Source organism: Hypanus sabinus, chromosome 6 (genome assembly GCF_030144855.1).
Source record: "Hypanus sabinus isolate sHypSab1 chromosome 6, sHypSab1.hap1, whole genome shotgun sequence".
NCBI classification, from domain to species: domain Eukaryota; kingdom Metazoa; phylum Chordata; class Chondrichthyes; order Myliobatiformes; family Dasyatidae; genus Hypanus; species Hypanus sabinus.
In genome coordinates this window covers 80070751-80097640 of record NC_082711.1, presented here as the reverse complement: position 1 = coordinate 80097640, position 26890 = coordinate 80070751, and the positions used below count along the sequence as shown (strand labels likewise).

Sequence of the window (26890 nt, the reverse complement as noted above, 5' to 3'; positions counted from 1 at the left end):
AGATTCTATAACTCAAAGATTCTCAATCTGATACGTTACTTATTTATTTTATTTGTCTTCTTTTGAACATTGGTTGTTTGTCTATGCTCTTGTGTAGTTTTCATTGACTCTGTTGTGTTTCTCTGCACCTACTGTGAATGTCTACAAGAAAATGAATCTCAGGCTAGTATACAGTGACATATATGTACTTTGACAATAAATTTTCTTTGAACTTTGAGTGTAAATACGGCACAATATACAGATACTGAGAATATTAATTAGTGAAATTAAGAGAAGTTTAAAATGGATGGAGGAAAAAGGAATACAGGAAGGCAGGAAAGATGAAATGGATGCAGAAAAATAATTCATAACGACATTTAAAAATCAGACAATTCTACATTCACAACTTTAGTAAAGGCAGCACATTCATTCCATGGAATATTGATTGAAAGTGTTAAGTATGTCATTGCTGAAACCATAAAAGACAGATTGAAGCAAAATTTCAGTTTAGAGTGAATTCCAGGATGTCAGCACATAGAATCAGGCTATTTACACACTGCCCCTCCCCCACCCCTCTCGCCATCAAGTTCCTATCTATGCTAATCTCTTTCATCAACTTCTGGTCAATAACCTTGTGTGCTTTGATGATTTCAGTGCTCTTTTTGATATTTCTTAAATGTTGTGAAACCTTCTGCTTCCACCACTCCCTCAAGCAGTGCATTCCAAACTCCAACCACCATCTGGGTAAAAATATTCTGCATTATATCTCAACAAAACCTCCTGTTCATTACCTGAAACCAACGCCACATGGCATAGACAAGTTATCGATTTATTCAATGAAACATAAGTATAGAAAATTCACATAAAAATACAATGTACAAGTATATTGTAATTTACACTTTAATTCGGGGCTATCAATATGCAGAGTCAGGTCAGATACAATACAAACTGATAATCAGGCTACACACAGTCAGTCAATGTGACACAAGAGATAAGCCTAGCTTATCTATTGAGGGATACAGCCAGAATATTGCAACTTATCTCTTGCTCTTGTTCTAATGCTGACTGACAAATATAAAATTTTTAAAATGCTAGTTTTGTCAGAATTCTCACAAGTATATTCTAACCTTAAACACAAAGTACACTGCAGATGCTGTGGTCAAATCAAGATGTACAAAAACGCTGGATGAACTCAGCAGGTGGGCTGCTTCTTTCAATGGATGCTGCCCCACCTGCTGAGTTCATCCAGCTTTTTTGTACGTTTTGATATATTCTAACGTTGATTTGAGACAACTGTCCTCTATTCATGCAAGTACAGTGATTGCTAATGCATCAGCAATCTATATTTCTATTGCACTATTGCGAACAATCTGACTGGTACAAGTTCTAATAAAGATATGCTTTTCAAAAATCATACAAGCTTTATTCAAGTGAAAAATTATAGACATAAATGAATTTTGTGCCAGAAGCTATTTTAAAAATTTATATTCTTTACAACTTATTCTAAAAGATTTTATAAAAATTACATTAATTAGAAAATAACTTTTAGAATGCGTCGCCATAAATCACAAGTCAACAAAACATGTTGGTGGGGCCACGCTTTGTTGTAGTTATACAAGAGAAGACATTGGTGAGGCTACACTTAGAGTATTGTGTACAATCTCAATTTTCCCAGAAGAGAAAAACTGTTATTAAACTGGAAAGAGTGCAATAAAGATTTAAAAGAATTTTGCCAGGACTCATAAGCCTGGGTCATAGGAAGAGGTTGGGCAATGTTGAAATCACTTTAAGATGGGGAAAAAAATATTTGAATCTTGCGTTTTAGACAAAATTTCCAGGTCATGTAAACTATAAACTTTAAACTATCAAGGTAGTAGTTAAATGCAAACACCACCACAAACATGACAACCAATAACAAGGAAATATTAGTTATTTTTGCAATCAAGCAAGATTAATTAAAGGTAATGAATTACAAATTGTAATTCTGGTTTTTATAAATTTATGCTCTGTTAATCTAACTCAAATATTTAGCCATGGGTATGCAAAAAAAATTCTTGCACAATATTTGCAGGTTTTTGCATAATTTTAAAAAAACTCAAGAATCACAAATATGCAAGAAGACAAGTCTGAAGAGACCTCACAAATATGGAAATCCTCAACAGATGTGGGGCTTCAGAAAATGTAGAATTTTCACTCCTTAATAAATTTAGTCAGCTTTCCAGATACAAACTTAATTTAGATAAGAGCGAACTATTTCCAATAAATAGAGAAGCACAATCACTAGAATTTCATAACCTCCCTTTTGAAGTAGTAAATAATCAATTTATTTACCTTGGCATTACAGTAACAAGGAATTTGGAGGAAATTTTACTAATCTTTTAAATCATACAAAACAGAGATTAGCACAGTGGTCACCCTTGTCCATGTCTTTGATAGGTCGAATTAATGTTAAAATGTTTATTCTTCCTAAATTTTTACACTTATTTCAATCTTTATCTCTAAAGCTTTTTTTTTGATTTGTTAGATTCTATCATTTTGTCCTATCTATGGAAGGGCAAATGTCCCAGACTAAATAAAGCTCATCTTCAAAAACCTAAAAGGGTAGGTGGTATGGTCTTGCCCAATTTTCGTTTATATTACTGGGCAGCCAACATACGTTGTCTTATCTTTTGATCTTACTTTTATAATCAGTCTGAGTGCCCAATATGGGTGGCAATGGAGTTGAACTAGAATCTCTCCATCTCTGCACTTCCTTGCCATTTCCATAAATCAATTATTAATCTGGTTATCAGACACACTCTGAGAATATGGGCTCAGTTCAGAAAACATAATGGGCTTAACGGTTTTTCTCTCTCTAGTCCTATTCTACATAATCATCTTTTTCAGCTTTCTATGCAGGATTTAACATTTCTAGATTGGCACAGAAAGAGCATTAGGTGTTTTGAAGATCTTTTCATAGATAAGCACTTTGCAACTTTTGAACAATTGTCTGTAAAGTTTGGCCGACCTAACACTCATTTCTTTAGATATCTCCAAATTAGACATTTTATCAACCCTTTAATACCAAACTTTCCTGAGTTACCCGCTAAAAATGTTGTGGATTTGCTTCTTCATATGAATCTACTGGGTAAAGTTTTAATTTCCATTATTTGAGATATGCTAGCATTGTTGAGGTGAGTCCCCTTTGACAAAATTAAAACTGCCTGGGAGCACGATTTAAATTTTCCTTTGTCCGACGAGGTTTGGGATTCAATTCTCAAGTCAGTTAATTCAACTTCTCTGTGTGCTCACCACTGCCTTTTACAGTTCAAGGTGGTACACAGCGCTCAAATGTCTAAAACTAAATTGTCACGGTTCTATCCTGATATTAGCCCCTGTTGTGATAAGTGCAAAGAGGGTGAGGGTTCTCTTATTCATATGTATTGGGCTTGTCCTAGCTTAGAGAAATTCTGGAGAGATGGTTTTTTTAAACTTTATCTCACATACTTAATTGCTATTTGGAACCTAACCCTCTGATTGCTCTTTTCGGCACTTCGGGAGAAGCTGACATGCATTTAACTCCAACTACATTGTCTTTTGCCTCTCTTTTGGCCAGACGTGCAGTCCTTCTTAGGTGGAGAGATGCTGCCCCACCCACCCAATGCTCAATGGCTCAGAGATACTATGTCCTGCTTAGATCTTGCAAAGATGCATTATTCACTTCTTAATTCAGATATAAAGTTCCAAAAGGTGTGGAGACCTTTTCTTGAATATTTTCATAATTCCCCATTTAGATTAAGGGTGCGTCCTTCCCTTCTTTTTCTTTTGCATTTATTTCCAGCTTCTTACAGTTTTTTTTGGGTTTTTTGATGTGTAAACATATTATAGTTTAGGTAGTCTTATAAATACAGCTCTGTGGTGATATAGTTCTGATTAACTTTTTTATATTGTAAGGTTGGCTTAGAGTTGGGTAGTGGGTGGTAACTAACTTTATATGATTCTACTATGGGTGCTTTGCTTAATTGTTATGAATTGTACTTTGATATATTTGTTTTGCACTGTATGAACCATTGTTTTGTTTTGTTGCATTGTAAAAACTCATTAAAAATCAATTAAAAAAGAAAATGAAGAATAAATACACAGGAGAGACACAAACAACCTCAATAACTTTATACAATGTAATCTGTAGAAACAGACAAATAGGTTAAAAAAAAATCGTTTTAACATACCTATAACGAACTTGGTCGATAGTATGACTTGTCAGTTTGCTGGCAGTATTCCCACTATGAGGGTTACCTAAGAACACAAGGAGTAACAAAATTAATTGATAATAAATGTTAATTATAAATTTTCAAAAGCTCAGATACTGGTTAAATGGGATTCTGGTTGTTTGGGATAACTCTTAAAGAACAAAAACTAATTGACAAATTAGCCAGGATTCCCTTTATATGTTTAGATCACTACACTGTTTAATTGGGACAGGAGACTGTTATCAAACAGTTCCTAACTAGTGCCAGTCACTTGCACTTGTATGGCTGTTAGTCATGCTTAGAAAGAGCAATTTTTAAATATCAGTTTTATGTGTTTGTATCAAAAAAACAGTGATTTTTGTCACTGATCGTTGCAAAAAAAAGCAGTAAGACAAGTCAGAACTATTTTGCTCACTGCAATTTCAACCCATTCAGACATGGAGACGCCAAAAACAGGTGGGAATTAAAAATAAAACTATTTTATTACTTCAACAAGTTAGGAACTATGATGAATTTGAAGGTGTTATCATCTTCTATGTTACAATGAAAATGAAGCTTTGGAGGACGCAATTGTCAAAAGCATTGCATGAAGGCAGTCCATATCTGCATTAGGTGTCTGTACTGAATTTGTCAATTAAAAGAGAAGAAATTTGTAGAATGCTTACAAGGTGACTTTCCAGAGTAATTCATGATCAAGCCCTTTAGGAAAAAGGCAATTCTGAATTGAATGTAGTGTAATGAGCTAAATTTGATTAGGAAGCTTAAGATAAAGGAACACTTAAGGAGGCAGTGAACATAATAAGATAGAATTCACCCTGTAGTTTTGAGGGGGGAAAACTACAATCAGATGTATCAATATCACAGTGAGTAAAGGGCATTACAGAGGGTTGAGAGAGAAGCTGGTCAAAGTTGATTGGAATGAGGCACTAGCAGGGATGACAGACGAACAACAACGGCTGAAGTTTCTTGGGGTAATTTTGAAGATGCAGGATCAGTTCATCCCAAAGAAGCAACATTGTAAAGAGTGGATGAGGAAACCATAACAAACACAGCATAAAAGCTAAAGAGAGTCTTATAATAAGCAAAGAGAGGGCTTATAATAAGCAAAAATTAGAGGGAAGCTAGAGAATTAGGGACATAGAACAGTACACCAGAGGAACAGGCCCTTTGGCCCACAACATTGTGCTGAACCAGCTAAAAAGGTATATCAAAAAAATTCCAAAATCTAATCTATCCTACCGATACAGTGTCCATACCCTCCATCTTTCTCATATTCCTTTCCAAATGTCTCTTAAAAGCCTCAGCTGTATTTGTGTCTACCACCATACACATACCAGGCATTCACCACTCTGAGGAAGCTTTTAAAAACCAACAGGGCAACTAAAAAAGCAATAAAATGAGAAAAGATTAAATATAAAGTAAAGCCAGCTAATAATATAAAAACAAACTTTTTTCAGATAATATTTTGAAAACTTCTGCCTCTCCATCCCTGATGTACCTTCTGAACATCATGTGCTGTCGACTGCAACTTTTTCTTGTCAATTTTTCCCATCATTGCAAGATGTTTGAGCCTCTCTTTCCTCATTGATCATGTCAGCTCACTTCTCATTCCAGCTTTTTACAACACTTCCTCACTTTTACTCTGTCCCTCCACGATACTTTCATCATTCTTCTCAAGAACCACATCCCTATAGCTCCAAGTCTTCCCTCATTTTGCTTTGATATTGTTCAACATTTGCTTCCATACATTTAGTGTGGAATGAACGTAGCGCTGCAATGCTCCAAGTTTCGTACCCACAGAATTTATGTTATTCTTTCGTATCTTGCTCAAACGCACATTTGCAACCCCAATCCTTCTCATTTCAACATCAGTTCCACTGTCAGATTCAGATTCAGTTTATTGTCATTTAGAAACCACAAATGCAATGCAGTTAAAAAATGAGACAACATTCCCCCAGAATGATATCACAAAAGCACACGACGAAACAGACTACACTTGAAAATCCACATAATGTTTGGCAATCCCCAATCCAGAGTCCGGACAGGCTGCTGAGTATTAATATCGCGCTACCGTCCAGCGCATTTCCCAGAAAGGAGCTCCAAATTCACCAGACAAACAAGACCAAAAACTAAAGCTACAAGACCTGCACAAAACCACATAATTAGAACATATAGTTACAACAGTGCAAACAATAGCATAATTGATAAAAAAAAAACAGACTATGGGCACAGTAAAAATAGTCCAAGATGTTAAAGGACTGTAAATTCAAAAGAAATCACCACAGTTTCCACAAGTCCCCAGGGTTCCGACATACTCGCCATCCCACGCTGGCGGCAGAAGGGAGTACCCCCGCTATGGACTTCCAAGACTCAGCCTCGCAGACACAGCACACAATGGAAGCTCTGTCGAAACCAGCTTCGCAGACGCAGCACACACCAAAAGTGACCTGAGTCCGTTATCGTTATCCCTTAGTAATTGAACTTCCATGTTCAATTGTTTTGTTGCCCAGTTTCAGTTCACATTTCTGTATTTCTTTCTTCTTTGTGACAATCATACATTCGGTTTTCTTACAGTTGATGGTCAATCCTCTTTCCCCAAAACCTCAACCTCAATAATGGACTCTAACATGTTGCCAACCACTGAAGTCAGGATAAATGGCCTATCATTTCCTGTTTTTTACCTCACTCCATTGTTAGTTAAATCAAATAACAAGGGAGGGAGGCCAAAAAACAGGACATTCACCAGTGTAAATGTAACATCGCTTCTCTGGGGTAAAGCACAGTATATAAAGACACACACACCACATATAGTTATGACACAGAACATACATTCAATGTCCACTTTCTTAGCTACACCTGCTCTTTCATGCAAATATCTAATCGGCCAATCATGGCAAATGGCCAAAGAAGTGGCAGATAGAATATAATGTAGGGAAGTGCACGTTCATGCACTTTAGTAGAAGGAATAAAGGAGCAGAGTATTTTCTAAAAGGCGAGCGAATTCAGAAATCAGAGCTGCAAAGGAACTTGGATGTCCTAGTACAGGAGTCCCTCAAGGTTAACTTGCAGGTTGAGTCAGTATTAAGGAAGGCAAATGCAATGTTAACATTCATTTCGAAAAGACTAGAGTGTAGTGTATTGAATATTTCAGTAACATTTGAGTAATATTGCAAGTATATTATTTGATTAAACATTCCTTGGCCGTTTACATAATTCATTATGGGTTAAATGGAAGTAGTATGTGAATGGTACAAGTCATTAAGCCACCACATCATATGTGAGCACCTCACTAAAATAAGCTAAGGAGACAGGTATCACAGCTCCTGTGTTTTTCAGGGGTTCATAAACCATGCATATGGGGTGATAAAAAGAAACAAACCAAAAGTAGAAATGGCTGGCTACATCAGAAAGATAGACATGTTCAACAAATAACTGGATGATATATACTGAACAAATTCAGCAGTTTTTTAAACAAACAAAATAGCAGATGAAAAACAAGTGAGAGAGCGCTGTCAGTTCAGTGATAGGTCTGATTTGGGATGTAAAACATTTCAACCAGTACCCGTGTGGGAGAGAGTGAGAGTTACTCATCATCAGCCACTGGCGTCCATTTTCAATGCACAACAAGGCATTCCAGTGACAGCAGCAGCACAAATGTAGAGAAGGGCTTTGATTTTTTTTTTTGAAAAGAGAACACAATTACAAGATCAATTTTGATAGGATAACTAATCATGGACATGCTGACTGGATTGTCACATTTACTCTTGGAAAAGGAAATCCATGAAAAACTTACAGAAGAGTTCAGTCCTCGAGGTAATCTCCCTAATGCAATTTGAAAATCTCTCTATTACAGCAGAGATGATCCAAAAAGAAACCAGAAAAGACCTCACACTATTTTCAGTCTACATGGCAATCCAAAATGGCTGGAGTGTGTAGCAGAAATTCTAGCTCCAAGTGAGCACTTGGAAAGATTAAGGACAGATTGCATCCGACATCATCTGGAGACGACACGTTGATCAGTTGAGTGAAGCAGAGCCAATTGTTAAAGAATAAGTGCGGCCAGAGCTGTCAGAACTACTTCCTGCAGTCCCAGAGTCAACTCCTACAACCACCATGGAGAGAACCACAGTAACCGAGGTTGTTGCACAGACACAAATTTCACCTTCCAAGCAGAATGACCCCCTTCCCCCACCAGGAAAGACATTATCCCACGAAGTAAGAAATCCTCCACAGCAATAAATCTTTAAGCCTGAATGGGTCAATTTAAAATTTACTATGCTGTGGATGCCTATATAGTAGTTACATGATATAATATACTGTGTATATATATTACATACACATACTATATAATAATGATCAGAAAGCAATATGTTGAGATGCAGTCTTTATTGAATTCAAGTTTACAGCTGAACAGGGAGAAATGTACATAATATTTTAGTAATGTTCCAAATATATTACATGATTAAGCATTCCTTGTTTACATAATTCATTAAGGATTATATGTAAGAAGCATGTGAATGGCATATGTCATTACATCACATCATACATGAATGGCTCACAAAAAAACTAAGTAGATAAGCATCCTAGCTCCTGTGTTTTTCTATCAATTAGTTTCTGGAGTTACAAAACATAACATTGAATATAAAAGCAAGGATGCAATACCGAGGCTTTATAAGGCATGGATCAAACCACACTTGGAGTATTGTGAACACTTTGGGCCCATTTTCTAAGATAAGATATGCTGGCATTGGAGAGACTCCAGAGGAGGTTCAAATGAATGAGTTAATATATGAGGAGTGTTTGATAGTCCTGGGCCTGTACACAATGGGGATTTGAAGAATGAGGGGAGAACCTCATTGAAACCTACTGAATATTGAAAGGCCTAGATCAGGTGGATGTGGAGTGGATGTTTCCTATAGTTGGAGAATCTAGGAGCAGAGAGCAGTCTCAGAATACTAGTATGTCCCTTTAGAATAGAGATGAGGAGGAATTTCTTAAGCCAGAGGGTGGTGAATCTGTGGAGTTCTTTGCCACAGACAGCTGTGGAGGCCAAGTCATTAGGTATATTTACAGTGGAGGTTAATAGGTTCTTGATTACTAAGAGCATCAAAGATTATGGGGAGACTGCAGGAGAATGGGGTTGGGAGGTCTCAAGATGGTGCTTATGGAGTGAAGCAGCTTTAGGCTTTGCTCCAAACCTTTTACCTTTTTTAACTACAAACACCCCCTAATTGATCTTTTTATACCTATTCTAAAGGGGTTTAAACATATGAAACTTTTTTCAACTGTTTGAATCATTTTCAACTCGCTGAAATGTCTAAAGCAAAGGAATCAAAACAGACGAAGGAACTGATAACTTTAGAAGCAATTGCGAATCTTATACACGACAGACTTGCAAAACTGGAGAATAAATTAACCGCAAGGATGGATAAGTTTGATGAAATGTTTAAGGCACTTGATGTAAAATTTCAAGCACTTACATTGGAGTCACAAAAACAACAAGCAAGTACTTTAGCTCTTGAAGAAGCTGCTCGTAAGAAAGATCTTATAATTGAAACTTTGCAACAACAGCAAACTTCGACTTCTCAACAATTGGATCGTTATAAGTCTAAGATTATTGATCTTGAAAATCGCTCTTGAAGACAAAATCTTCGGTTAATCGGGATTCCGGAAAAGTTTGAGAATGGCGATCTCACTGCTTTTTTCTCCAAATTTTTAATGGATGTCTTTGGCTCAGAAGTACTGGATTCCCCTCCAATAATCGACTGTGCACATTGCGTCTCTCGTTTTCATTCAGATTCAAGCTTGAAACCGCGACAAATAATTCTCCGGATCCACTATCCTCATACCAAAGAGCGTTTGATTCGGGCTGCTCGGAAAAAGGGTATGATCAGCTTTCAAGATTTTAAATTTCGTATTCTGGAAGACTACAGTCCTGAAGTTTTAAGAGCAAGAATGGCTTTTCAATCGGTTATGTCGGAAATTCATCAGAAAGGCTACAAGCAAGCGTTGCTATTTCCAGCACATCTGAGAGTTTCTCTCAAAGACGGAACTTATCGGCTGTTTAAATCTCCAGTGGATGCTCAAAGTTTTCTGGAAGAATAACATTTTATCGGCTTGACTAATGTAATAATTAGTATACAAGATTTGGATCATTTAAAAAAATGATGTTTTTTTAACGTATGGCTTACATGTGTTTTCTATACATGGTAGAAGTTCGTTTTTGGTTTATTCTGAGTTTGTTATTTTTTCATATTATCAATCTGTTAGCTTTGAAAATAATCTAAGATTTTTTTCAAGTTTGTATACACTTTTTTTATATTTTTAACGTTTAAATATTAAGATTTTTAAAAAAAAACAAAATGTCGTTTCTTCTTCCCGAAGGGCTTTAGTGCCTGAAATGTCATATCCGTTTTGATGTGTTTGAAGAAGTTTCAAACTTTCTTTTAAAACACTAATTCAGTATTATTAATGTATGGGTTTTATTATATATTTTTAAATACTTTTGTTTTATATATATAATACTAATTTTATATTTTAGTTTTTGTTATATCAACCCTTTCTTCTAATATGGGTGGTTTGTATCTTCTATTCAATTTTTTTTTCTGTGAGTTGCCGTCTTGAGATATGGGGGTAATTTTAGTGTTAGATTGCTTGCTTGCCTTTTTTTGGCTTTTTTCCTGGTGTTTTGAGGGTGGAGGGAGGGGGATTTTTCTTTTCCTTTTGCTTGCTTTTTGCTTAGTTTCACTTCATGGGCTTATATGAAACTACAAAAATGGTTGCAGTGCCGTGACTTCCGGTTTCTCCTTGAACTTACTTCCTTCTTCCGGATTCATGAGTTTATCTTTTTTTTAACCTTATGTGTTAATTGTAATAAATATTGTCAATATGGATAGGGTTATTAATTTTGTTTCTTGGAATACTAATGGTTTAAATCATCCGATTAAACGGAAAAAAATATTCAAAATATTCCATAGAATAAACGCTAATGTTATTTTTGTACAAGAGACTCATGTAAGGAAGGTGGATAGTCAACGCTTTTTTTAGGTTTTGGAAAGGTCAACAATATCATGCGAATTCTCAAGCCAAAGTAAGAGTTTCCATTTTTATAGACTCTTCAACCTCTTTTATACATCATGAAACAATTTCAGACCCACAAGGTAGATTTTTGCTTATTACTGGTCTACTTTTTAATCAAAAAGTTATTCTAGTCAATGTTTATGCTCCAAATACTGATTGTCCGGAATTTTTTAAGTGTCTATTTACATCCTTTCCCAATTTGAATCAGTATAGACTGATAATGGGTGGGGACTTTAACTATTGTTTAAACCCTTCGATGGATAGATCCAAGCCCATCCAAGTTCTTCCGAATAAATCGGCTTCTCTTATCAACTCCTTTATGACTGATTCAGCAATTTTTGAAGTTTGGCGTTTTCTACACCCCAATGACAAATGGTATTACTCATGGGGAGGGGACGTATAAGTTATCATTATATGCTGACGATTTGTTACTATACATATCTGACCCTGAAAGATCTATTCCTGCTATTTTGTCTTTGCTTGCTCAATTTAGTAACTTTTCTGGATATAAATTGAATCTTAACAAGAGTGAACTATTTCCATTAAATATGCAAGTTCCAATTTATAAACGTTTACCGTTTAAGGTTATTACAGATTATTTTACTTATTTAGGTATTAAAATTACTAAAAAGCACAAAGATTTATTTAAAGCTAACTTTTTACCTTTAATTGACCAGATTAAGCAACTTGCTACCAGATGGTCTCCACTATCTTTGTCATTGGTTGGTAGAATTAATGCTATTAAGATGATGGTATTACCCAAATTCTTATATTTATTTCAAGCATTACCAATTTTTATTCCTAAATCTTTTTTTGATATTATTGACTCCAAAATATCTTCTTATCTTTGGCAGAATAAAAATCCTAGACTAGGCAAAAAATATTTACAGAAGCCTAAGAAGGAAGGTGGTTTGGCTTTGCCAAATTTGAGATTTTATTACTGGGCAGTTAATATACGATATTTAATATTTTGGACACAAGAATTGACTACAGCTGCCTGCCCACAATGGGTAAATTTGGAATATAAATCTGTACAAGACTTTTCGTTGTTTTCAATCTTAGGATCTTCACTTCCTTTATCTTTATCTAAATTGAATAAACAATTAACTAATCCTATTGTCAAATACACATTGCGAATCTGGTTTCAATTTCGTAAATTTTTTGGTTTGAATAAGTTTATTCTATCATGCCCTATAGTATCTAATTATTTTTTTCGCCTTCCTTTATGGATCAAACTTTTTTTTAATGGAAAATAAAAGGTATAACATGTTTTCGTTATTTGTTTTTAGATGATAACATTATGTCCTTTGAACAGTTATCTAATAAATATAATTTACCTAAAACTCATTTTTTTAGTTATTTGCAAGTTAGAAATTTTTTGTATAATGAGTTACAGTCTTTTCCGAAACTAGGTCCATTGGACATTACGGAAAGAATTTTGGCTCTGAATCCTTTTCAAAAGGGTTTAGTAGCTGTCATTTATAATATGATTATGAATATACAGCCAGATGTATCAGAAAAAATTAAGAAGGAATGGGAAGAAGAACTTCATTGTCTTATATCCACTGAGCAATAGGAGAAAATGTTACTATTAGTTAATTCGTCCTCTATTTGTGCAAAACATGCTCTAATACAATTTAAGGTTGTACATAGAGCTCATATGTCTAAGGATAAACTTGCTCAATTTTATTCTTATGTTAATTCAACCTGTGACAGATGCCATTTTGATGTTGCCTCATTAACCCATATGTTTTGGTCTTGCCCTTGTTTACAAAATTACTGGGAAGATATTTTTAGTATTATTTCAAGAGTTTTAAATATTAATATCCAACTGCATCCTTTTACTACAATATTTGGCTTACCAATGGTGGATAATAGTTGTCTATCCTCTTCATCCCGACGAATGATTGCATTTGTTACACTAATGGCTAGAAGATCTATTCTATTGAATTGGAAAGAAATTAATCCTCCAACTATATTTTAGTGGTTTTCCCAAACCATTTCTTGTTTGAGCTTAGAAAAAATTAGAAGTGTTGTTTTTGACCCTTCAGTTAAATTTGAAGAAACTTGGAGACCATTTATTCAACATTTTCATATGAGTTGAATTGTCTTTTCCTAAACCTTACTTATATTATCCTTAATTGTTTGGATGGAGGTTCGGAGTTATTGGCACTACTGTATATGTACTTAACATTATTCAATGGCCCATGTTGGTTAGTGTTTTTTTTTCTCTTTTTTTTTCTCTGGGGTCTTTTTTTTTCCTTTTTATTTCTTTGCTCATCAATGTTATGACTTTGGGAGGTTATCTATTTTATTATTATAAAAATGTCTATTTAAACTATTAATTATGTACTCTCAAACACTTTGTATTCATGTTTTATTTATGTTTGTTTAAAATTAATAAAAAGATTTAAAAAGAAAAGAAAGAGAATGGGGTTGAGAGAGAAAATAAGCTGGTTATAATCAAATGGTGAGGCAGACTCAATGGGCTGAACGGCCTTATTCTGATTCTATGCCTCACGGTCTTATGCACTGGTACAGTCATACCTAGAGTATTGAAAGATGCCTTGGGGTCATACCTTAGGGATAAGTATATCGGCCTTGGAGGAAGCACTGTTCGGATATACCGAAATGATATTGTAACGCCCAGTTAACATTTTTACTGCTATGCTGTAGATGTTTCATTTTCACAGTTCTGTAAGAGTAGTATGTTCTGCTTTTAGCATGTTAGGGTTTGAGCAAGAGGGGCTAATGTCATTCAACTTTGTAATGTTGTGTCAGCAATCAGAATGGTGGAATTGGGAGAAGGTTCAAGAGAACACTGGGCAGGGAGGTTTCAGTGACGGATACTGGTATGGGTCGTGGTCTTTTTGGCGAGAGCTGGGAGAAGGGTGGCAGGATGGCTGAGGAAGCCGTCCCTGTTGCACAAGGTGCTTTGTGCAGATCAATGGCTTCAAGGAGGAACGACCAATACCCACGTGGGGAGCCCGCTTGTTCAAGATGGGTTTCAAGTGACATTTGGAAAGCGGTGTGTGCTTTCACGCAGTCCATAGGTTCAGCACACGAGTTAGACCTCAAGATGAGCTCCAACTTAGGTGATCATTTGGATTGAGTTAACTGTAATGGGCCCTTTTTATTTTATTTTCTTTTTCCTACCAACTGTTTGATAAAGCTGAAATTTTAAAATATACTTTCTTTATAATTGTATGTGGTGTACAATCGATTATTTCTTGCTGTCAAGTAATTGCAAATGGATAGCATTTACACAGAATTCGCTTAGATTGGGGCACAGCTGGTCGAAACCTCCCAGCTCTCCCAATCTGGTGGGACCCACTCATATCGACACTGGACACACGGAGTTTGAGAAAGGTGGTATTTTCTCCGCTGAGTCCTTTGGTTTGTTGGCAAGGGGCTAACCTGCCAGGTTTCTAGAGATGCCTGGTAAAAAGGGGTTTCAAAATCTAGATTTCATGAGCTAAATTTGGAGAAATTAGAAAACAACAGTTTTCTCAGGAATCCATAAAATTAAGCAATTTGTTACTTTAAGATTTTAGGAAGAAATGATAGTTTCCATGTACTCTGGGCTGAGAATATATGACTAGAGACAGTTTAAAACTTAGACCCATGGTGAAGTAAAGATATAATTGCCGTTTGCGTGTGAGATATACGAGAGTCTCTTCCATAAATGACATATTAAAGGTCAATTATTAAATGTTAATGCTGGAGTTTTTGTTAACCAGATTTTATGAGATTGAGAAAATGGCAGATCAATAGCTTATGACTCAAAAACCATCAATATATTTAGAGAACGAAGAAAAGGTCAAGAGCTCCTTTCTTGTTTGGTCTTTCTCCAAAAGCAATTAATTGAAATGTAAATTGTTATTTGAAAGTATTACCAATTAAAAATCTTTCAGTATGAATGCTAGAAATATCAATTATTTTCCAATCAAAAGGAACATTTGAAACTTGAAGATCAACAATGAAAATCCTACCATAGATATTTTCTGCAAGGTCTTGGTAAAAGTGATAAATCTGACTGTGTAGATACAAAGTTGTACCTCCATGGTCCAGGTAAGTAACGCCTACAAAAAAAACAGAATTCAGATTAAGGAATCCAAAATAAAACAGAGAACATCAATTTTAATTTACATAGCGATTTTAGAGTAGGAAAATACACAACTTATCATCCAAAGTAGTTACTTACTTGCTTCAGAATACATTAGGGCATATGACCAAAGTGCACAACTCAAGAGACACTGTACGTTTTTATCAAAAAGGAGGAAAGGAGGATCAAGAGATAATTCTAAAATTTAGGAATTGGCAATGGAACATAATGCTACCAATGGTAAGTCAATCAACTTCATGGGGCAACAAGAAGCCTGAAATTAGTCAGAATAACAAAGCTGGAGGAGATTACCACCATGGGGGACAGCAAAATCTCAGCAAAAATAAAAAAAATGTGTTAAAATCAAGGCATTACTTCACCAGGAGCTCATGCAGGCCAGCAAGTACTAGGCTGATGGGTAAGTAGGAAACTGCAAAGCAGCAAAGTTTTGTGCAAGTTCTGGTTGACATAAAGAAGAGCAAATTAGCTACCAAGAACACATGTGGCATAGTAGTGCAGTAGTTAGCACGCTATACAGTACCAGTGACCCAGATTCAATTCTCGCCACTGCCTGTAAGGAGTTTGTACATTCTCCCCGTGACTGCACAGGTTTCCTGCGGGTGCTGCAATTTCCTCCCACAATCCAAAGACGTGCTGGTTGGTAGGTTAATTGATCGTTGTAATTGTCTCATAATTCGGCTAGGATTAAACTGCGGATTGCTAGGGGGCTTGGCTCAAAGGACCTACTCTGCACTATATCTCAATAAATACATAGATGCAAAAATAGAACTAATTGAAACAGACAAATCTCGTAGGTAACAAAACCATGCAAGCAGAGGCAAAGAGGTTCCAGAGGAGGAAATTCAGGTAGTCTCGGAGACACCACACCTAGGCGGTCTGAAATCTAGCTCGGTTAAATAGGATAAATGCTGCAAACAATCTGATTCAGTTCCAGCACTGCTGCCAGGCAAATGCTGGGATTTGTTGCTCCAGGAATACAGCTTGTTATGAAGACCAAAGAGAAAAACTTTGTTTTTTCAATAATTTGTTAAAACAAGTCTATTTTGTATGTGACATTGGATTGCCAGTTTAGATATCTGGAGGCTGCAGAAGGCTTAGGAGAGCTGATTGTGAAGTGGGCCTGAGTATCACAAATACACAAATGAAACTGATCCATTTTCAAATTACTTTGCCCATTGACCAGAAATAAAAGGGGACAAATATAGATCTTTGGCAGATACCACAGATAATATACAGCATGTAAGCCCCTATAGCAAATTTGCTGGTGTTGAGGTTTTAAGTGGTGGCTTTCTGAGGCAAGGTGATGATGGTAAATATAAAAGAGCGGGAGACAGTATTAAAGGAAACAGACCATTAACAATGCCAGCTCACAGATGGCTAGAAAATGAAAACGGATAATCTGGTTACAGAGAGGTCAAGGGAGCTAGAACTCTTGCAGAGTTAAAAACTGAAGCACAGAAAAAGGCCCTGATATTTCTGGATGGCCATAGTTATTGAGGAAGTGCATATGAAGGTCTGCTGAATTTAATGACCAAATGGTTTCTTTTGTCTCTAAAAAGCTGGTTGAAGGTTGAGCAGAGAGATCTAAGAAAGCAGTCATGTTGGGAGAAATAGATTACAAGTTGAGTGAGGAGACAGAACCATGGGGAAGATTATGGGTAGTACAGGAGGAGATTTGGAGAAGACTGTATGGAATATTAAAAAGCATATGGCAGGGTAGTTGCCATTGGCAGAGAAGGTCAGGTCTGTAACACAGTGAAAAATACTGGCAGTGACAGAGGCAGGGAGGTGACCCTTAATTGGGAGAGAACCACAACATCAGCAATGTCATAATTTAGCAGCTACCTTCTTGGCAAAAGCAGGCCAGATTAGGAAACATAAATCAATAACCTAAAATATAGAATGGAGATGATGTTAAATATTTTTACCGAGAGTTTTCCAGATCCTGAGTAGACTACATAAAAAGTAGTTACATCGGATTCATAAATAATTTTAAAACAGAGCTAGGAAGGTAATTGGTTTACAGCCCTAGCTGAAAATGTGACAGAGCATAACCAAGATTTCAAACAGCTAGTATGTGTACTTTGATAATAAATTTACTTTGAACTTTGAATTATAAGAGGTATATGTTTAAGATAAGAAAAGGAAAGTTTGAAGAAGGTTTTACCAGACAAGTTTATTTTTAAACAAAAAATGTGGCAAGCACCTGGAATCCACTGCCACATATGACAAGAGGCACTTAGACAGGCATATGCAGATATCATAAGAGACATTGAGACCATGTTCAGGCAAATGGGATGAGAATGAATAGCTAGCATGGTCAGTACAAATACCATGCACCAAAGGGCAGGTTCCTGTGCTGTACTGTTCTATATTTCATAAGAGTGCAGAGACTCAGCCACTGAATTATCTAAACAGAAGCTTCATTGAAAATAGGTTACAAGAGACGGGGGTCATGCAGGAAAGTGGAACAGGTCAAGGATTAGTTTTGATCTTGATGAATGCTCAAAAATAATAAATGGCCTGTTTCCATTCTTAAGCTTTTACATCCAGTGTTCTGCTAGGATACTCTAAAATTATGCAAAGATTTGCTAATGCCAAAAGCTTCAATTATATTAGAAGTCAGGAACAAAATAAGTCACAAATGAATCCAACGAAACTCATGAACGCTATTTTAGAGGCTGCAAGAGCCTGAATTTTTTTTCGCAGTGACTTCCAGTTAAACCAGTAAATCACACAAGAAAAATAATATCCAATATATTGAAAGGGTACATTTCAGAGGACTGTCAAAATAGGCATGTGATACAATCTTCATGTGCACTCAGTCGAAGACGGAACTGTCATTGAATAACAAACTTTTACCTGCGAAGCACTTGCACAAATGGTCCCCTCTTCACAACAGAAGAAATATTTTAAGAGTTTCACGAACAAAAGTCATAAGGTATTTTTTTTTAGTTAGCATACTGTCGCAAATGTATGTGATTAAATAATTTGAACTTCCCCAAAAGTAAGTTTTAAAGTATCCCAATTTTGGTATCCCTAACCGAAACTAATTATTATCACTGCTGTCCTGCACTAAAACCTGCTGTTCTTTTTAAAATTATTAAAACATCCTTGATTTAGCAAGCAAAAGAAGACCAGAAATACAGCGGTAACAGTTTCCATTTCTGGTCTGAGCCACGGCAAGGTCCCGGGCCAGACCCTTTCTGATAATCCGACTTTGCCCTCAGTGATCTCTGACTCCAGCCCGCCCTCCCGCCGGAATCCAGCGGCCTGCAACCCAGCCCGGTTACCTGCCAGTCTGCCCAACTCCTGCGCCCTCACCGCTCCGATCTGGCCCCCGTAGCCATACTGCTGGAAGGTTTCCTCGAACCATTCCTGGCTAGGTAGCGGCAGCGGGCCGCCTCCGTCCATGTTCTCTCCTGAGGACACGACCCACCCGCTGCGAAGAGGCGGTGGCAGTGGCGGCTCCTCCTCGGTGGAAGCGAAGGGGAGGGCCTCAGCCGGCGGAGGGTTAGGATAACACGGTTCAGGGCAGAGGGAACGACCGCTGGTAGAGCACACACAGCTTGACGAAGTCCGGAAACTTGCTAAAATCGCTGAGGTTATGGAGACGCCGAGAATTTCCCCCTCCCTCCCATAAAACAGGGGAAGATATCCTCTGCTCATCACCGACCACCCCACCAATTAGGAAATTGTCAAGGCTAGTTTAAGGTATAAATAATGGGAAGTTTTCAGAGTATTAACGTATAGTTTGAAGTCTGACGTAAAAAATATAAATGAAGGTTTCTTATTGCTGTATTTGCATTTATGAGTATAAAATTTGCTGTTAATTAACAAAAGATTTATGATAAAGAAATGATCCCTATGAGATTTGGTATTATTAGTAAACCCAAATAAGACATTTTCAAAACTAAAAGTAAAATCCACATTAATATATTGATCTATAAATTGACAAACATCAGCCCAAAATGTCTTAACATATTCACAATCCCAAAACAGATGAAATAGATCCTCTGGATATAACCCATAACCAGAAAGCTGTAAAGACTGTACAAATCTGTCAACGTTTTGGGTTATCTCTGTACATGTTTCTGTTTTGTGACTCCTTTCAGATATAGTTCCTTCTGTCCAACAGTATTTAGAGTGGACTTTCTTGTTTATTTATATATTTAAAGTTGATAGTTATATATATTTGTTGTTGCTTATGTGTGATTCTCTGGCTTTGTGAGCATATGTTTAGTGTTTTTGTTTGTGTTCAATAAAATATTTTTAAAGTATAAGTAATTACTGTCATAAGTGCATAGTTAGAAAATGCACCTTGTGTGTGACAATTAAAGGGAAAACAGGAGTAACAAAAATGAGTAAAACACTTGAATAGAAAGGTCAATTAGACTATGATGTCTGAATAATTACTGTTGGCAGAATCTCAGATGATGACAGGGAGGCATGCAGGAGCAAGATAGTAGTGTCCCAACAGCAACCTTGCACTCAAGGTCAGTAAGACCAAAGAATTGATTGGAGACTTCAGGAAGGGGAAGTTGAGGGAATACAACAGTCCTCCTCAAGGGATCAGTAGTGGAAAGGGTGAACAGTTTCATTTTCCTGGCTGATGACATATCAGACGATCTATCTTGGGCCCAACATATTGATGCAATTACAGAGAAGGCACGGCAGTGGCTCTGTTGCATTAGGAGTTGGAGGAGACTTGGTATATCACCAAAAACTCACACCAATTTCTACAGATGTACTGTGGAGAGCTTTCCAACTGGCTGTATCACCATCTGGTATGGAGGGGCCACTGAACTGGATCAGAGAAAGCTGCAGTAAGTCGTAAACTCAGCCAGCTCCATCACAAGGACAGATTCGTTATTTCTCCCCAGCATCGAGGACACCTTCAAAAGATGATGCGTTAAAAAGGCGGAATGCATCATTAAGGATCCCAAGCAACAGATGCCCTCTCTTCATTGAGACCACCAAGGAGGAGGGGTACAGGAGCCTAAAGACATCTCAATGTTTCAGGAACATCTTCCCATCCGCCGTCAGATTTCTGAATGAACAATGGAATCGTGTATACTGCCTCATGATTTTTTTTCTTTTTTTTGCTCTCTCTCTTTGCACTACTTATTTAAATTTATATTTTTTATTTGAATTTTAGTTTTTTGATTATTATGTATTATAATTGCTGCCGCAAAACACCAAATTTCACAACATGTACTAGTGATATTAAACCTGACTCTCAGCAGTTTTGTTTTAAATGTGCAATCACCTTGTTTACAGGAACATATCAAATAAAATGCAGGTGCATATTCAACTCAACATAAATTGATACCTATCAATGAAATGTCACACAAAACAAGAAAAAATAAGGTGTATAGGAAAGCTCATTTTAAAATCCAAAAAATACTATTGATAATTTAAAAAATCACTAGAACAAACTGTACAAGGCCTTTTCATTCTTGCATTCATAGACAAGGCGTTAAGTTGTGTTCAATTACATTTTTTAAAACTAATAGCACCGTTTCATTCATGTGGTCCCCTGGGGCGGTATACTACTCCAATAATTGAGGGTCTTCTTCACCCACCCTGATCCTTCCTGTCTCGTAGCGAGAGAACACTATATTGTGGTCCTTCTCCACCAAGATTTTGCAGTGGCTGCACCAAGTTTCAGTGTGGCCCTGAGCATGGATGACGACAGCCTGGAATGTGCCAGTCAGCAGCATTCTTTCACAGACATCTCGATGTACTGGCAGACCAACAAGTTTCAGGCAGTCAAAAGGACATTTTTCACCAAGTTGTTGATCTTCCGTAGCTCTTGAAGATGGTCTCTCTTTGTGTCCCTGGGAATTGCTTGTAGATCAGAGAGTTATTTGTCATGCAGCTGCTCTAAATGATCCATAACTCGGGCCCTCACATCTTTCTTCACAGCTCACAGTCCGTAAGGAGGTGAGTGATCCCTACTATAGACCTCTTAGAGGCTGCGTGTAGTGGGAGTGATGTTCCATTCACGCAGGAGGAATCTGATTGGGAGGGCCCTCTCACCACAAATCAAGTAAGATCTTGGTACCGGTTGGTGAGATCTGGCAATGAGGACTATAGGAACCTTATAGAAAATGTTAAAGCTGAAGTTGTTTTATTCAGACAGGATGAAAATGATGATTTGGAGTTTAACTTCACAGGATTGGAGACTTGTAGCAAAAGCAGGAGAGCTTTGGGCTTGTTTGTGAATCCTTTTGTGCAAATGAAAACTTGTACCTATCGGGAAGGTACTGCATTGGAATATGAAGGGAACTACGAAGGGACTCAGATACTACCTCCCACATCTGCTTTAATTAAAAAGTTCACCAGGGTCCTACACAACTTAACTGCCCCTGCCTCAGGTACCAGAATATTCTGCAAACTAGGCACTCCAGATCAACCCGTAATTGCCTAAACAGCTTCTCATGTTCTAACAAATAACTGTGGCACACTCTACTCACATGTTCCACCATTTCTGGGACCTTACAACAATCACACATCCCATTCCCAAGGGTACCAAGAGGTACCAGAGGGGAATGCAAACCTGTAGTCCAAACCTCAAGCTCACCAACCACACATCTTCCCTCCCATTCCTTCCCAAAAGATGCCCCCCTTGGACTAATGGAAAAAAATTGTACTACCACCTCCCTGTCCAACTCCTATCTCACAATTTCTGCCATTTCCCAATCACAGTCATCCTAGTACAAGATTTGGCTTCAGACTTTCCCATATATTTACCTTAGACTTAGTAAGTGCCTGTTTTGCTATAACAACTGCCCTTTCAATTCTTGATGCACCCAAATCTGCAAGTACCCAACAAAACTGTACTACTAATCCCATGCTCTCCAAAACACATAGAACATAATACACTTCTGTCAACAAATCACGTCTCCTTGAATGCTTTGATTCTAAACTCTGCAGAACCAAGGTAGAGTCTGAGCAGATCATAACTCTGTTTGGCTTAACTTGTTCAGCCCATTCCAGACTACTGATGATAATTCTGCTGTATAGGCGGACAACCCATCTGTCAGCCTTCTCCCCACCCCACCTCAGCATTAAACCAGGGGATAAATACTCCTGAGCCCACCCAATTACTAACTGGGTCTTTAAAGTCATCTGTCATGATAGGCCAAAGGAAAAAAATACTGCTGCTGTAAGTGACCAGACACTCTCTCACCATCCACAAAACTCTGTCTATCCTCCCATAATGTCCAATCTATTTCCACAACTGGAAATCCCACGGTGGAGCTCCTGGTCAGGCCACAGTTGAACTAATCCACAAATCCCCAAGACCATATTCCCTCATATATTCTCTAATTATCCAACCAAAGCATTTACCAACTCTTCTATTATATTCCCAACAATCTATTAAAACAGTATAATCAAATGGGATGCCCTCCATCCTACTAAGGAAGTCCAGGGTTCAAGTCTCAATTTTTCTTTCCGCAGGTCAAGAGGCATCTCATCTAGTTCAACTCCCGAGGTATCTCAAAGTGTGGTCTGGAATGCTCCACCACAGATTCTAAGTGCGCTGTCCTACAGAAAATCCAACCTATATAAAACTGAACGAGCTGCTTCCCCATTAATCATATGTGAATTAATCATAATTCATATAAGAGCATATTAAAGTGCAATAAATTGTCAATAAAACACCCCATATATTTTGACTGAGAAACAGAAAATTTAAAACCCCAGTTCAGTGTGATTCTTCCATTGCTGATAACGCTGTTTGCAGTATGCAGTACGATCCTTTTTCACAGAGCCCTATCATCAGCATATAAAGCCAAACTGAACCCAGGCTCAACTCTGTCAAAAATATCATTAATCATCAGTTTAAACAATATTGGACTGATAACACTACCCTGGGGTCAGGGGTCCCATCATCTATTGCAAACTCTGATGACACTCTTCACCAACCCTCACTCTAAATGACCAGCCAAACAAAAATTCCAATACCCAGTTACAAAGCCTACCACCTGTACCAAGTTTACTGAGTTTAAACAAAAGCACCTCTCTCTATAGCATATCATAAGCTTTTTCAATGTCCAAAAACACTGTAACTACAGATTGTTTCACTGTAAAAGCTTTCCGAATAACATTTCCCAGTAGTACAAGGGCATCATATGTAGACCTCCCTTTATGAAACCACATTGGTAGTAACCAAGTAAGAGTCTCTTCTCCAAAACAAACATCAGCCTAATTACTATCATTTTCTCCATAAGAACATAAGAAATAGGAGCAGGACTAAACCATCTGGCCCATCGAGCCTGCTCCACCATTCAATAAGATCACGGCTGATCTGGCCATGGATTCACCTCCACTTACCTGCCTTTACCCACAACCCTTAAATTCCCCTACTATGCAAAAATCTATCCAATCTTCTCTTAAATATACTTTCTGAGGCAGCCTCCACTCCTTCATTGAGCAGAGAAGTTCACAGATTCACCACTCTCTGGGAAAAGCAGTTCCTCCTCATCTCCATCCTAAATCTACTCCCCTGAGTCTTGAGGCTATGTTCTCTAGTTCTAGTCTCACCTACCAGTGGAAACAACTTTCTTGCCTTTATCTTATCCATCCTTTTCATAATTTTATATGTTTCTACACAATCTCCTCTCATTCTTCTGAATTCCAGTGAATACAGTCGCAGGTGACTCAATCTTTCATCATAGTCTAACCCCCTCATCTCTGGAACAACCTGGGGAACCTCCTTTGCACCACCTCCAAAGCCAGTATACACTTCTTCAAGTAAGGAGACCAGAAGTGTATGCAGTACTCCAGGTGCAGCCTCACCAGTAGCCTGCTCTTAAATTCAATCCCTCTAGCAATGAAGGCCAACATTCCATTTGCCTTCTTAATAGCCTGCTGCACCTGCAAACCAACCCTTTGCAATTCATGCACAAGCACTCCCAAGTCCCACTGCACAGCAGCATACTGCAATTCTTTACCATTTTACCATTTAAATAATAATCTGCTGTTTCATTTTTCCCTTCCAAAGTGGATGACCTCGCATTTACCAACATTGTACTCCATCTGCCATACACTCGCCCACTCACTTAACCTATCTATAAATCTCTGCAGACTCTCAGTATCTTTTGCACAATTTTCTTTCTACTCAATTTAGTATCATCAACAAACTTAGATACAGTATTCTTGGTTCCCTCTTCCAGATCGTTAATGAATATCATGAACAGTTTGGGCCCGGCACTGACCCCTGCGGCACACCACTCAACACTGATTGCCAACCAGAGTAACACCCATGTATCCCAACTCTCTGCTTTTCATCAGTTAACCAATCCTCTATCCATGATAATACATCACCCCCAACTCTATTCATCCTTATCTCATGGATAAGTCTTTTATGTGGCACCTTATTGAACGCCTTCTGGAAATCCAAGAGAATAACATCCATCTGCTCCCCTCCATTCACTGTGCTTGTTATATCCTTAAGAACTCCAGTAAGTATGTCAAACAGGACCTGCCTTTGCTGAATCCATGCTGCGTCTGCCTGATGAATTCATTTCTTTCTAGATGCCTCACTATTTTTTCTTTAATGATAGCTTCAAGCATTTTCCTAAGCACAGATTAAACTAACTTGCCTATAGTTACCTGCCTTTTGCCTACATCCTTTTTTGAACAGTGGCATGACATCCACCACCACCAAAACCTCTACTATAACTACTGCCATTTATTTCAGTAGCCTGTGATGCAGTCCATCAGGACCAGGGGACTTACCTATCTTAAAGCCCACAAATTTACTCAACACTACATTTTAGTGATTGCCATATCGAGGTCCTCACCTCCCATTGCATCCATAACATCTTTGGCATGTTAGATGTGTCCTCCACCGTGAAGACTGACATAAAATAGTCATTCAAAGCCTCAGCTATTTCCTCATTACTCGATATCAATTCCCCCTTCTCCTCCTCCAAGGGACTTTCACTTTAGCCACCTTTTTCCGCTGTATTTAATTATAAAAACTTTTACTATGCATTTTTATATTTTGTGTTAGTTTATTTTCATTATCTACCTTACCTTTTTGTATTGCTCACTTAGTGCTCCCAATCTTCCAGTTTCCCACTACTTATGGCAATTTTGTATGCACAAGCTTTTATTTTGATGCCTTCTTTTATTTCCATAGTTATCCAAAGCTGGCCCTCCCCACCCTTAGTCCTTGCTTTTAACTGGAATATACTTTTGTGAAGATCAGTGAAAAATCTCTTTGAAAGTCTTCCACTGTCCCTCAACCATCCCACCATATAGCCTGTGCTCCCAGTCTACACTAGCCCAATCCTCCCTCATCCCATTGTGTTCTCCATTGTTTAGACATAATACACTGGTTTTAGATTGAACTATTGCACCCTCCATTTGTATGAGAAATTCAATCGTACTGTGATCACTCTTTACAAGAGGATCCCTAACTACAAGATCACTAGTTTTACCTGTCTCATTGTACAAGACCAGATCTAAGATAGCACGTTCCCTTGTAGGTTCAGTAACATGGTGTTCAAGAAAGCCATCACAGATGTATTCCATGAAGTCTTCAAGACTGCTACCCAATCAATCTATGTGCAAGTTAAAGTCCCCCATGATAACTGCAGTTCCATTCTCACATGCCTCAGGTATTTCTCTGTTTACTTCCTGTGCCACTCTAATGTTATTATTCTGTGGCCAGACAACTCCCACCAGTGATTTTTTCCCCTTATTATTCCTAATCTCTATCCAGCTGGATTCAACATTCTGCTTCTCATACCTTATATCGTCTCCTACCATCACCCTGATTTTATCTTTAATTAAGAGCACCCTTACCTTCCTGCAAATCCTTCCATATTACCTGATATTCTTGGATATTTAATTCCCAATCCTCCCCATTCTGCAACCACATCTCTGTAATGGCCACTGTAATCAACTCTTTGTAATGATTTGTGCCACAAGTTCACTGACCTTGTTTTAAATTCTACGGGCATTCAAATAAAGTGTCCTTACACTCATTGCGCTTTTAAAATCTTGTAGTTTTTTACTCTTTTGCACTTGACTTGTCTTCACCCCACTCTTACTTTTCTCTTTTTTATCTTTTGTGTTCTCTTTCCTTGTTCTACCTATGTCATTGATATCTACGTGGACCACGACAACTGGATCTTTCCCCTCCCACTGCAAATTCCTCTGCAGGTCAGATAAGATGTCCCGAACCCTAGCACCAGGCAGGCAATACAGCCTTCAAGATGCTCTTTCCTCATGACAGAGAACGCTGTCTATTCCCCTGACTATACTATCCCTAATTACCACTACATTTCTCTTCTCTCTCCCCTCTTGAATGGCTCCCTGAACTACAGTGCCACAGTTAGGTTGCTCATCCTTTCTACAGCCCCCAATCTCATCCACACAGGGAGAAAAAATCTCAGACCGGTTGGACAAGCTCAAGGGCTGATACTCCTCCAGCACTGTCTCTTGGATCCCACTA

General features: G+C 37.7%; 2 protein-coding genes across 6 annotated transcripts in view; one reads left to right on the top strand and one right to left on the bottom strand.

Moving 5' to 3' along the window:
* Positions 1 to 19103, bottom strand: part of mocos (molybdenum cofactor sulfurase) — a 143714-nt gene extending 124611 nt beyond the window's left edge. For 4 of the 5 annotated variants that reach the window (XM_059972474.1, XM_059972475.1, XM_059972477.1 and 1 more), the window contains exons 1-3: positions 18708 to 19103; positions 15281 to 15370; positions 4188 to 4254 (exon numbers count right to left, since the gene is read on the bottom strand). In XM_059972474.1, the coding sequence (XP_059828457.1) occupies positions 4188 to 4254; positions 15281 to 15370; positions 18708 to 19083 (533 nt within the window). In that variant the 5' untranslated portion in view covers positions 19084 to 19103. The remainder of the gene's footprint in view (positions 1 to 4187; positions 4255 to 15280; positions 15371 to 18707) is intronic. The other variant, XM_059972476.1, reaches the window with a different exon arrangement.
* Positions 18266 to 26890, top strand: part of zgc:110045 (uncharacterized protein LOC664755 homolog) — a 182021-nt gene continuing 173396 nt past the window's right edge. The window contains exon 1 of the mRNA XM_059972480.1: positions 18266 to 18355. The gene's annotated coding sequence lies outside the window, so the exon portion shown is untranslated. The remainder of the gene's footprint in view (positions 18356 to 26890) is intronic.